The sequence below is a fragment of the Calidris pugnax genome, unplaced genomic scaffold (assembly GCF_001431845.1).
Source record: "Calidris pugnax isolate Ruff unplaced genomic scaffold, ASM143184v1 scaffold20, whole genome shotgun sequence".
NCBI lineage: Eukaryota > Metazoa > Chordata > Aves > Charadriiformes > Scolopacidae > Calidris > Calidris pugnax.
The window spans coordinates 9,454,803-9,467,287 of record NW_015094510.1 but is presented as its reverse complement, the minus strand read 5'-3'; the positions used below and the strand labels follow the sequence as shown (position 1 = coordinate 9,467,287).

Sequence of the window (12,485 nt, the reverse complement as noted above, 5' to 3'; positions counted from 1 at the left end):
GGCCTGAGGATCACCCTAAGTTTTGCATTTGGTGGGGGCAGTGAGATGGGCCATGTTTGGTGATGTGCCGCCCTGTCAGCCCCTGAGGATCCTGATGCTCCACTGGGACACAATGTTCTCAGGATCCATCTCAGGTGCATCAAAAGGCTCAAAGGAGTAACATACTTTATTGTCACATATAAAATAAAATATATCAATATATATTATATTATATATATAATATTAATATATAATATAGTATACTTGTCACTAAAATCACTATCTGGTAACATTCTGTATGACAAGATTGTTGACAGCCTTTGGACCTGTTTTCCGTCTCCTATACCTCTATGGGAAATGTTTTGTACAAATTCAAAGCAGTTTGTCTCCTATCATAACAAATAAGCAGTTACTAGGTTTATTTCTACTGTTCTGTGTCTTTATAATAACTTTTGTTGCAGATTTAATTTTCAAAAATCAATACATGTAAACTGGGCACATCAGCATTAGTGTAATTGTCAACAAAGAAAGACAAAAAAGAACTGATAGCAGAAACCTTCTGATCTTTCTAATTCCTCTCCACAACAAAATTTAGACAAAAAATATACATAAAGGTTTATTCTAATCCTGAAATGACTAAACGTACCTATTTCTAGTTTATATTCATTCATCACTCTAAGCAATTTATTCATTAGATCAAGGAGATGGTCAGCATGTCTGAATTTAACTTTTTTCTGACTTAGCTGTGTTTTCCAGGACACCAAAGGTGCCTTTTCTAAGTTAGAGTTCTGAGGATACACTCCAGTTTACACAAATAAATCTCAGTAGTCTCACTCACTGAATGCAGTTGACATTTAGAAACCTGTGGATTTAATTAAATACATGAGTATCCAGCCTTATTTCACATGTTCTGTAGCATTGTCTCACGGTTACCTTTTCTTCTGTCAGTTTTTTTCTCCCAACGTGATGTCCATCAGTGTTGTAAGACAACAGGAAGAATGATGGGAGGTTCCAGGGAGAGAGAATACCAGATTTTCTTTCCCAAAAATATATTGTGGTAAAATTTCTGCCTGATATGTCTAGTTTCAATAGCTTTAGAGCTCAGCAACAAAATCTATGCCAACAGCAAAGGGAAGAAACAAGATATGTGGGAGGCCTTGGATTTTTATCTATATAGGACAAAACCTTTCAAAATTTTTTCTGAAGCTGTTTGTCTCTTTTACTGAGAATGAAAGGGGAAGCAATTTCCACTCATACTATCTCAAAGTGGATCTCCGTGTCTGTTATGCTTTTCCATGATTTATCTAAGTCACCTGATAGTGCATGGCCACACTCAACAAGGACCTGTGCAGCTTAGAAATGCAGTTCGCATTCAGAGTAACACAGAGTTCCATACACATTTTTACAAATCATTGTATTTTAATACATGTGCTTTCCCTGAATGCCTCCTGTATAAAGTTTTTTAGTAATTATTACCATCTGCTTCTTAGCCCTACTCAGCTGTACCGCTTTGGAGCCACCTGCAGCAGAATATATAGAGAGACAAGCAATCAGAAGACAAAAAAAAAAAAAAAAAAAAAAAAAGAAAAGGATAAGTCTTTCTACAAGAACAAGAGATTTTAGAAACAGGATATCTCCCTTTCATTATTCATGTTCCATGGACACTGAAGAAAGAATTAAAGAGTGGGCATGAGTGATCAAGCCCTTCCCATCTTGGTTACTACACAAATGGGCCCTTTGGGACTTCACTGTCCCATATTATCTGCTTCCAGGCATAGTGGAATACTTGCAAAACTTACAGTGGAATACAGAAAGGAGCAACACACAAAAATAATTTACTGTATGTATAAGTGTCCTGGTTTGAGGTAAAACCAGACCAATTTTGTGTTCTGTAACTTTACATTTTAGCTAGGCCTCTTCTAACTCTCTGAAATTAATGGCATATTGTGGAGAAAACTGCTTGTTCTCAGAGTGATAAGACCAATGTTTGTGCTCCATGCCAGGGAATGGTGTGCAGAGAGGCCCTTGCTTATACTTATTGCTATAACAACCAAGGTCAGCCAATTTTCGTTATTTGCCCCTTAGAGGGTCGGAAACGGAAAAACGTAGAGGGGTCACATCTATGGGGAGGAACGGACAGGACAAGACAAACCTCACCAACAGGGGTATTCCATCCCACCTGCCCCATGCTCAGTATAAAAGCTGAGGGATCAAAGGGTCAACTCTCTTCCTGCAATGGCCGACGTCCAAAGAGGACCCTGTCTGTTCATCTGCCTTTGATCCCGACCCGTGTGTTCCTGACTCCAGACTCCCGACTCCATCACTGAGTCCAGTCTGGGACTTCCCCAGTGCCTGCTGGTGACTGGACTGTCATCCTGGGACCTTGATACGGTTTTGTATATATATATAGTATCTATTTCATTATTTTCTTCTCTCTTTTATTTTTTTTTTTTTAATGTTAATTTTTCATTAAAGTAGTTTAGTTAATTCTAAACTTTTCAATCTCCTGATCTCTTCCTTTCCTCTTTCGGGGGTGGGGGGAAGGGCCATCTGTCAGTTCGGTTGCGGTGATTTCAGCTAAAATCACGACAATAAGTTATGGCAGGAGGAGATCAAATACGTTTTATAAATAGAATGGAAACTGAATTTTGTAAGACCAAGATGGTGTTCCAGCTGAAGAATAATCCAAAAATTATACCTTGCTAATATGTCTTGTTAGTGCCAAAGGCAAACTTTTCCAGCTCCTTGAATCGTATTGAATGAGGGCAAAACTGGGAAGAAAGTGAAACTTCTAAAGCAGACAGTTGTTCTATGATGGTGTTTCTACTAGCTATATAGCTTATGCATATGTTGACAAACTAAGAAACAGCTGCTTTATTGGCAATATTCAATTTGAAGACATTGATGCTGTGCCTTACAGTGGGAACTTTTCTCTAGCAAACTACAGCTAAACGCAACATCTCATCCTGAGAAAACGAAGCAGGTAACCCCACTGGATTTTGAAATTATCAAATTTGAGTAAAAAACCAGCATATATTAGAGGTTTTAGCACAACTCTCCATTCAAGGCAATCTACTTTTTCTTTCTTTATTTCTTCCATTTTTCTTTTTTCTTTTTTGTTAAACTAGGTTGGGTATCTCTAAACAAATCCCTGGGTTTATACAGCACAAATACACTTATAGGAAGGTTACAGCTATCGACTTCTACAGGAGCCTGTGCATTCTTCTAGCTTGGCAAAATTCTTAACAAGGATGTACAGAGAATCATGAAATGCCTTGTTCTCACCTTGATGAGCACTTAAAATGTAATTTACTGTTGCTCTCAATTATTGTAGATTCCACAAGTGTTTACTATTTTTGGCATCCTGGAACCTCACAGCCAAATGATGATGAATGAATGTAATGATTTGTTCTGTTTTAACAGAAATCTGGTGGTAAGGAAAACAAGATATTTAGGCTAATCTGCATGACTACTCCTTGAAACTTTAATAAACTGTCAAAAAGATGTGCTAACATTATGGTGAAAAAGATGCTCCAGAATGACAGATTTTTTTCCAGGGAATAAGTTATTTCTTTCAAAAAAAAAAAAAGAAAAGAAAAGAGAAGGGAAATATGGCATATTTTGCAAATGCGTTATTTGTATTAATTATGTAGAAGGTCCCCTTTAGTTGTGCAATTACATTCCCATCTAGTACTCAAGGAAGGCGTTCAAGTGCTTAGGAATTTGACAACTACTGTCTGCCTTACTCATTAGCATCAATTTTTTTTCTTCTGTAGGTGAAAGCTATGAAAAACCTTTAGTAACTTTTTATCAAACTTTCAGATGTTTTAGCTATTTATTCCTTCCTTTTCTTCCATTCTCCTTTTGTGTTTTCCTCTTTGGCCATAAAGTGAAGCAGCTATTATGAAATAAAGTCTTCAATTTTTCCCTTGTGTAGTCCCTTTCTTGTATATTAAATCACTTTCAGGCTAACACTAGGTCTAGAATGTGGCTAAATATGCACTTCATAAGGTACTACATTGTAATATTTCGTCATGATGCAAATCCTCCCCCAAGAAAATCACATAAACTCCTTTGCATGGCACTATAATGGGCCCTAATATGCCAGGTGGGGTGAGCTGAACCCTTATTTCCTTTAACTTTTTACTATAGATAGAAATGGTCTGTCAACAAAATCAATTTAATAGCTAACAACACAATATGCATTTTTATTTTGTCTAATGCTTTCAGAGAACAACCTGTCAGCAAATGAAGAGCAAGTTTTCAGCATAGGCTTTATCACAAACTGACTCTACCCTTTCCTTTCAGACTTCTGTCCCTAATCTTAGATCCATACAGGATGTTTTCACCTTATTTCAGGAACAGATGGTGCTGCAGACTGCAGGAATATGGCATTTTATAAACAATTTTGGGGAAACGGATTACCTTCTGGAAATTTTATCTGCAGAAATTTAAATGGCACAGATTTTCCTAAGTTAATAACTTCTAGGCTTGCAAAGCAACCATTCTCTTTTGAAAATTTGTGTTCATAATGTACATTCAGTGAGAGCATTGAGTAAACATTAAGCAGAAGATAGTAAAATTATAATTTAAAATAATAACGATGACGCAATTATTCAATTGTAACAATCACTGTTCTTTATAAATGGTTTGGAGTGGAGCAGAAACAACTTTCTTGCTTAAACTTGTTGCTGTGGCAACGAGGGTCAACTAACTTGGTTGTTTACCCCGTGGGGGGGTTGCACCTGTAAGGAGGTGTGGCCAGGTCATGTGACCCAAACTGTCCAATTCCATTCTGTCTGCCATGCTCAGTATAAAAGTTGGGAGATGGAAGGGAGATTGAAGAGGATGGCTCTTCTTTAAGGGCTTTTTTTTTTTTAATAGCTCTTTTTCTTCAATAACTGTTGTCTGTGGAGGACCCTGTCAGTTTGTTAAATTTTGATCCGAATCCATGAATTCTTGAAGGTAGATCTGGAATCCCGTTCCTATCTGTCGCTGAAGCCAATGTGGAAATTTCTGAGTGCCTGCCAGTGACATTTCCCTGGGAGCTTGATGTGGTTTTGTATATATTTATAAATATATTGGATCTATTTCATTGTTTCCTTTCTAATTTTATTATTAATATTTCATTAAAGTAGTTTAGGTATCTTTATAAACTCATAAATCTCTTTATCTCTCTTCGTCCTCTGCTTGGTGTCAGAGGTGGTGGAGAGCATCCGTCGTCTTGTCATTGGCCAAACCCGCCCAAACCATGACATAAAAATAAAAAATAGCCTTACAGTCAACTCAATAAAGCAGTTCAACTCATTTATGTAGATAAATTTTATCTTTCTACTAAATAGGATCAAAAATACAAAAACCTAGAAATTTGGTTATACTATTTATTGACCTGATGGAGAAATTATAGCAGAGAATTTTTCTCCCTATGCAGAAGGTCAAGCTAGACCTTCTAACTGGACTGACTATAGTAATGCTTTCCAGCCTCAGCATTGATGAATCTATGAAATTGTCATACATTAGAACATGTTACAATTTCCGAATGATGACAGTCAAGAGGATCCCTATTTAATGAGGAGCATATCCAGTAATGTTTCATTCTGGGGAACTATTGCAAGTGCCACTGAAATATTTGGCACTGGACATGTCAGAACAGAACATCATGTTGAACAGATTCCTGCTTTGATTCAGAATGTCAGTAGGTTCACAGATTCATAGAGTCAGTGTTATCATCAACAGTTTAAGGCTGTACAAAGATTATTTAAACACACGGATGTCAAAGAGAATGTTTAGGCATTTTGTAGGGGCTTTTGTGTTTGGGTCTTTTTGGTGTTTGGGTTTTTTTTGGTTGTTTGGGTGTTTTTTTCTCATTCTGTTGCTTTAAAAATCCATCTTAAAATGTAATATTGTCTCATGATGTGCTAGGGCATAATATCACACAGTGGCTAAAGGATGACATTTGAGGCTATTGCCATCTAATATTATGGAAATTTTGTCCCTCTTTAAATTGTGTGTCCCTAAGCCAGACAACGCAGACTATGACTATACTGCTAAATAAAATAAGGTTGAGGTCAGACCTGCACCCTAAAGCACAGATTGGTTCACGTCCTCATTTTTCAGAGCTAGCTATCTCCTTCCAGAGTAGACTAGTCTGATGAGACACAAACCACTCAGCTCTGAGTCTCCTCTAGAATGTGTGTGATGCCCTTTGGATCCTGCAGCATAACTGATTAATCTATGAATGGGAGGGTGTTGTGCAAAATAGTTTTGGCAGAAAATAAACTCCTTTGCATTCTAACACCCCTCACCGAGGTGGGAGGTTAGGTGTGGCTAGGTTTAAATTCTGAGTGATGCCCAATTCACCACTATCAGTCCAGTTGCGTTCAATATATTAGACTCTCACAATTCTGGATACACTAACAGTGGACTGTACCCTCAGTCTAGTCGTGCTCATAAACTAGCACGGCCACTCTCTAATGCTTGGTGGCGTTCGATGAGAAACTGAAACAGCTAGCTACTTAAGCAGTGCAGTTTATTTTAGCAACAGTCTAAATCTTACCCACAGGTGTTCCTGTGGGGGGGAGGAAAGGCTCAGCCTGTCGACTGGTCCCAAGAGTCCATGATGGGATCCTCCTTGACTTGTTTACGATGGTATCTTCCTTAGCATCATCCCTTTTTTGGGTTATTTTTATACTATTTTTTACCTTCAAGGTGAGTTTGAGTGGCTTTAGTCATAAATACTTTTATTATGATTGGTGTAAAATTTTCTTGCCTCGCATTTAAAGGTATAGTTTATGAAAAATTCAGGGCGCAGACTCAAGGAGGAGTGGTCGCACCTTGGAGGTGGGTAGTCTTCGGGCTGGAGGTGTGTTTTGGTATTATAATGACATTATAATGAGCAAAGTTCGCACAAAGGACAGCATTTCGTCAAAATTTGACAGACTGTTCACTCATGGTAGCAAGCATGCCACTTACCAGTTCCATAGGATCACCTTGTTCCCAGATCTGCTGTGTAATCACAGACTTTGGCCATGAAATCTTCACTCCACTCCAACCTCCATGTTGCTTTTTGCAAGCAATATTGTTCAGGGAGTCAGTGATGTAGCGGATTCCTCAAATACCAGCTGCCGCTGTGTTTTACTCTGGAAATGCTTCGATTTCACATCTTTTTCTTAATGTGTGAACAATGCTATATACTTTTAATAAAAAATATATTTTAGGAATTTTTCCACAGAGGGGTGCTAATTCAAAATACCTGAAGTAACATGTTAGAGGGCACCCTACACTGGAAGTTCAAGAACATAGTATTTTTGGATCCAGGCTGATAAGAACTAAGAGAATCATGAGGACAAGATGCTTCACAGAAGCCAAAAGGCACACAATTTGCAGAACAAACAGCTTTAGAGTTTTAAAGGTGTATTTGTTAACAGTTGCATTATATTCTTTCAAGCTACTGTGCTCTATTTCACCTTGTGAATAATTAGTCTTATGTCTAGTGCCACCTGCAGTAGTCATGCTGTCAGTCAGGTTATGCTTCTTAAGGAATATTGACAGCATGTGTTCCTCCTTGCCTTGACCAGCTATGACAAAACTTATCAAAGGGGTTCTGTTCTGGAGATTTGAGGGAATGTATTCTCCATCCCTACCTCATGGAAGTCTTTGATCTGTCTGCTAAAAGTGCTCATTAGTGATGATGGACATGGTTTCAGAAGAAACCTGACCATCATTGCTTTCCTTTGATGATGTAAGGATTATAGATGACTATTTTTGTGTTAAAAAGTTCATTTCTGTGAAACATTTATCTTTCTCTTTAACAGCTGCGAGCCTTCGAAGAGGTAAACTATATTCCTGGACACCCACAAGCCTCTGGAAAGAACTCTGAAACTGCAAATTCTGTGGGAGCTGCAAGTTCCAGCACAGCTGCATTACTGAGTCTCAGAAGAAAGTCTTAAAAAGATTATTGCAACCCTGATAGTATATATGGCGATCTGGAAAGAGACCTAATGCCCAAACTCTTCAGGATTATAAAAGTGATGGGAAATTGGTCCTCTGAGTTTGTCTAGTTGTTATGAATTGTTACGTTATGCTTTCTCAAGACAGCAAGCAGCTGTTGTGAGAGAGATAGTTCAGAGCAAAGTTCAGCCTGTGGAGATACCTGATGTAGAATATTGCACTCAGATTTTAGAAGTCAGGCTTTGTAAGTGCCACTCTAAAAGAACATAGGAAAATGTCATCCACAGTGTCCAGAGAAGGGTAACAAAGCTGGGGAGGGATCTAGAGAACAAGTCCAGTTGTTTCACCTGGAGAAAAGGAAGCTGAGGGGAGGCCTTATCACTCTCTACAACTACCTGAAAGGAGGATGTAGCAAGGTGAGGGTCAGTCTCTCCTCCCAAGTGACAAATGATAGGAAAAGAGGAAATGGCCTCAAGTTCTGCCAGAGGCAGTTTAGATTGGATATTCCGAAAAATTTCTTCACCAAAAGGCTTATCAAACATTGAAACAGGACGCCCAATGAAGTGGTTGAATCACCATCCCTGGAGGCATTTAAAAGATGGGTAGATGTGGTGGTTAGGAACATGTTTTAGTGGTGCTTTTGGCAGTGTTAGGTTAATGGTTGGGCTAGTTGATCTTAAAGGTCCCTTCCAGCCTATACGATTCTATGGTTCTATGATTCTATGACTAATTGTAAACTCATGGGTATCCACAAAAGCTGATTTAGAAAATTAAGACAATCAGTAAAAAAACCCAAAACACCTCCCCCCCCCACCAAAACAAAGAAAAAAAGGAGGACAAATACACTAAGGTCATAAACAATATAGAGTAAATGAATAGGGAACTTTTATTCACTATTTTTCATAACAAGATCTAAAGAGCACCTCAGGATATGAACAGGCAGCAGCTTTATAATGACCAAAAAAGAAGTACCTTTTTCAGACAGTGGGTAATTAAAAAGTGAATTTTATTTTCATAGGAAGTTGATAAATCTCAGAAATTCACAAAAAAATTTAAAAAGTTCAGAAAGCAAAGGTCCTTTTGTACTTATTAAAGACAGCGGCCTGGATGAAACTTCCAGTTCAGGAAGCCCCAAGCAGTTTATGCCTGGAACAGGAAAGCAAGACCAGAAAAAGAGCATCCTTGCCCTACTTGTCATCTTCCCCTAATCTTTCATTGTAGCCTCCAGGATGTTGGTCTAAATGAGTCCCCTGTTGTTTCCTGCTATGGACACTCTAATGTTTTTAGGAGAACTGTAGGATTTTCTGTAGGAAAAAAACCCCAACTGTAGGACTGAATTTGGCACTGAACTAGAACTTGAGCTAGATTTATTTTGAACCTTTGAATTTTTTTAAAGAAATATAATCCAATAAACCGCATACTATCACAGTGTCCATGGAAATTGAATGAATGAAAACTACTTTGACTTTTGCAATGTTTTGTGTGAGGTACTGGTTTCATTCAAATAAATAAATAAATAAATACGTTTTTATGATCTATGCATCTGTCTATACAAAACTCAAACCTGTTCTGTCTGAAGTAAATACAATGAATGTTTGTGTCTTATTTTTTTTTTAATTTAGCGTAATGAACTAAATTGGACTTCAGGTAATTTCTCTTAGCCTAATGCAAACAGTTTGAAAATACATCAGTAACTACACACTGCAAGGGAGTGATCCCTGGTCTCCAGGACCAAGTACAGTGCCTTGTGTTCAAACTCTTCAGAGCTAGTCCCTTCTACATAAGATTTATGCATGCCTTATCCTTACAGCATAGCATTTGGCTCAGTGTCTTGTCTGAACTCCATGGCAAGTTATATTGGTTCACTTTTGCACATATATTTTTATTTTATTTTTAAGTTGAAAGTGTCTGAACTAACGTATTTCAGCTTTCTAGGCTGGCATTCCTATTGTCTGAATATGAAGATATGCCTCTGGTGGTCAGGATCATTTTGAGATTTTGGGATTTTGGGGATTTTGGAGGACTGGGACAGAAATGTAGACTATTTTGGAATCATCTACACTGCATTTTGGGAGTGGTCTTTTCCCAAACCACTTTTGAGGTTTTGGCCAAGGTAAATTAATTCACCCACTCAAAAAAGGCTGAAAATGAATGAGAGATCCTTGCAGGAATGAGAAAGAAAGTACTCAGTCTTTGACTATAAATTAAAATATCTCTTGGTTTGGTTTGGTTTGGTTAGGATTGGTGTTTGGTTTTTGTTGTTTGTTGTTTTTTTTTTTTTTTTTTTTTTTTTTGCGTAGCTGCAACATTTATAATGTCTTGTTGCTATTTTTCCCAGCTAATTTCAGTCAAAAGGTGAATGTAGTCAGCATAGCAAAGCTAAGGCATCTAGTTGAATCCTGCCAGTCTGGTGATGACTAGAATGATACCTAAAGAGATTCGTTGCCCACCCTGCACAGCAATGAGCACTCAAAGATGCAGCTTTCAACAGAAGCAACTTAACCTTAAAATCTGCAATTAAGAGTGTGGTTTCCATGGAGACAGCTGTGAAAGATGCAATGGAGTTGTAAAATAAACAAGTTGTAGAGTGTAAGACACATAAACTAGCCTGAAAATAAAAGAAAAAGCCAGGAGCAAACAAGGTACGAATTGTTTTCTGTACTGTAACTCCTCACATGACCTTAATGTTTTACTATAAATGTAAGCAATTCTGAAAAAAACAACCATGGAGAATCGTATTTACAAGAGCTGTTACATTTCATCAAGAGATAAGCTTATGAAGCTAGAAAAGATAAAAAATATTAATGCATTATGTGATGGATATTAGCAATGGCTGGGATTCTTGCTTACTGTACAATAATAGAAAGAAGAAATCTGTTTCGCTTTTTAGAATACAATTCAGGTTGTTAACAGATAGTGGTTCATCTGCATACAGAATATGTTGTAGCAAAAAAAAGTATCTGAAAGATAATCATTAAGAATTGAAAAATTAAACGATACAAAGTTATAAAATGCTAGTAATAAAGTTACTTTAATTCAGTTTTATATGCAGATTTCTAAATATAAGTGGAAAGAAAATTTTCCTGAATATTCTGAAGGATATTCAATTTATATATTTATAAAACGTTCATTTCAGGAGAATTGAATCACTAAACACTCAAAGCTGAGGCACAAGCTGTATCTGTTGTCTGCAGCAACTGGAACTCATCCTGTGACACTGTCTTCATTGACATAATTTACTGTGTCACTCAGTCCTCCCTAGTTGGGGTGGATGCTCATTTACTGTTCTCATTATTCAAAACATGTGATGTACACACTTTTCAGGCCCTGCTCTGGACACTGACTTACTAGTTTTATCAGGGACTGTTTCTTCTCTAGTGTCTCAAACACTAAACAACCAATGTCTTCACCCCTGCCAAGCTGTGTTAATGGGATACTATTTTACAGGTGAAGACCAGCAGAACAAGAATGTTCTAGTCAAATGCCCAATTTGAGACAGCTAGTATCGGATTATTCAAAGTACTTGGCATTAAACTTGTTTTATGCGTTCAGAGCACAGCTTCCAGCACTACTGCAAATCAGACACACAGATCTTGAATGAGATATGTATTAGAGAGGCAAGAGATGCTGCAGTCTAGGATGACTGAGTTTTCTCAGGATAATTTTAGGGGTTTATTCAGTGGCTGTAATGTAAGATGCAGAAGTAGGTTAATGTCACAATCTATGTCTCTTACTCAAAATGTTGCTTTAATGAGGAGTTAAATCTTTCCATTCATTGAGTACCACAGGGTCCACCTTCAACAGAAGTTCAAAAGCAACTTTTTCTTAAACTAGGTATTGTTCTAATTCTTCTCCCCTGTTTGAGATAGGGACCAAAACTTTGTGTCTTGCACAAGCAACAGCACACAATTAAGAAGGCGGCAGTAAATATCAGTTCCTTTTTAAGTGAAAATATCTGTATTTTGTACAGATACCATTACTATGCATGTTTGTTAGGTATTCTCAGGACATGTATGGAAGACCTATCTGTTCTTACTCTTCAAATCAAGTAGGTTTAGGTGACAGCTACCTAGATGCTCAGGTCAGCCAAGACAGTGGCAGTTCTAGGTGTTCTCCATAACAGGACTTCACATGAATAAGAGTATTTTGTAGAAGAAATGAGGGCTTTCAGGGTCCTTTTGCCAGTTTAAATTTAGACATCTAGAGATACCCTTTCCAGCTGAACAAAGAACTGCAGCAGCAGGTTGCTTCCTGAGGAGATACCAGCCAGGTCTGACCTCAAAGCAGATCAGTGCTCTCACTCATGCAATGCAGTCTGAAAGTGCCTGAACACAGTGGCCAGAGCTGGTGAGACTGGTAGCAAGGTCCATCAACAGCTCCTAACATGGCAAGCAATGGGTCAGGTCCAAAATATATTCAGGGGATCCTATCAGGGTCAGCAAGACACAGGGAGAGGGACAGAGGCATGCTACAGAGGACGTCCAAGGGATTGATCTACGAGGCAAGCTACCCACAGCATAGGGAAGAGATCTATCCAGGAGGGAGGGCTGGAGACA

General features: G+C 38.0%; 1 protein-coding gene across 1 annotated transcript in view; it reads left to right on the top strand.

The window, feature by feature from the left end:
• The window catches only part of PCDH17 (protocadherin 17), a 117,651-nt gene extending 109,749 nt beyond the window's left edge, over positions 1 to 7,902 (top strand). Inside the window, exon 5 of the mRNA XM_014966103.1 lies at positions 7,794 to 7,902. Within this exon, the coding sequence (XP_014821589.1) occupies positions 7,794 to 7,858 (65 nt within the window). The 3' untranslated portion in view covers positions 7,859 to 7,902. The remainder of the gene's footprint in view (positions 1 to 7,793) is intronic.
• The last annotated feature ends 4,583 nt before the right edge of the window (positions 7,903 to 12,485 follow it).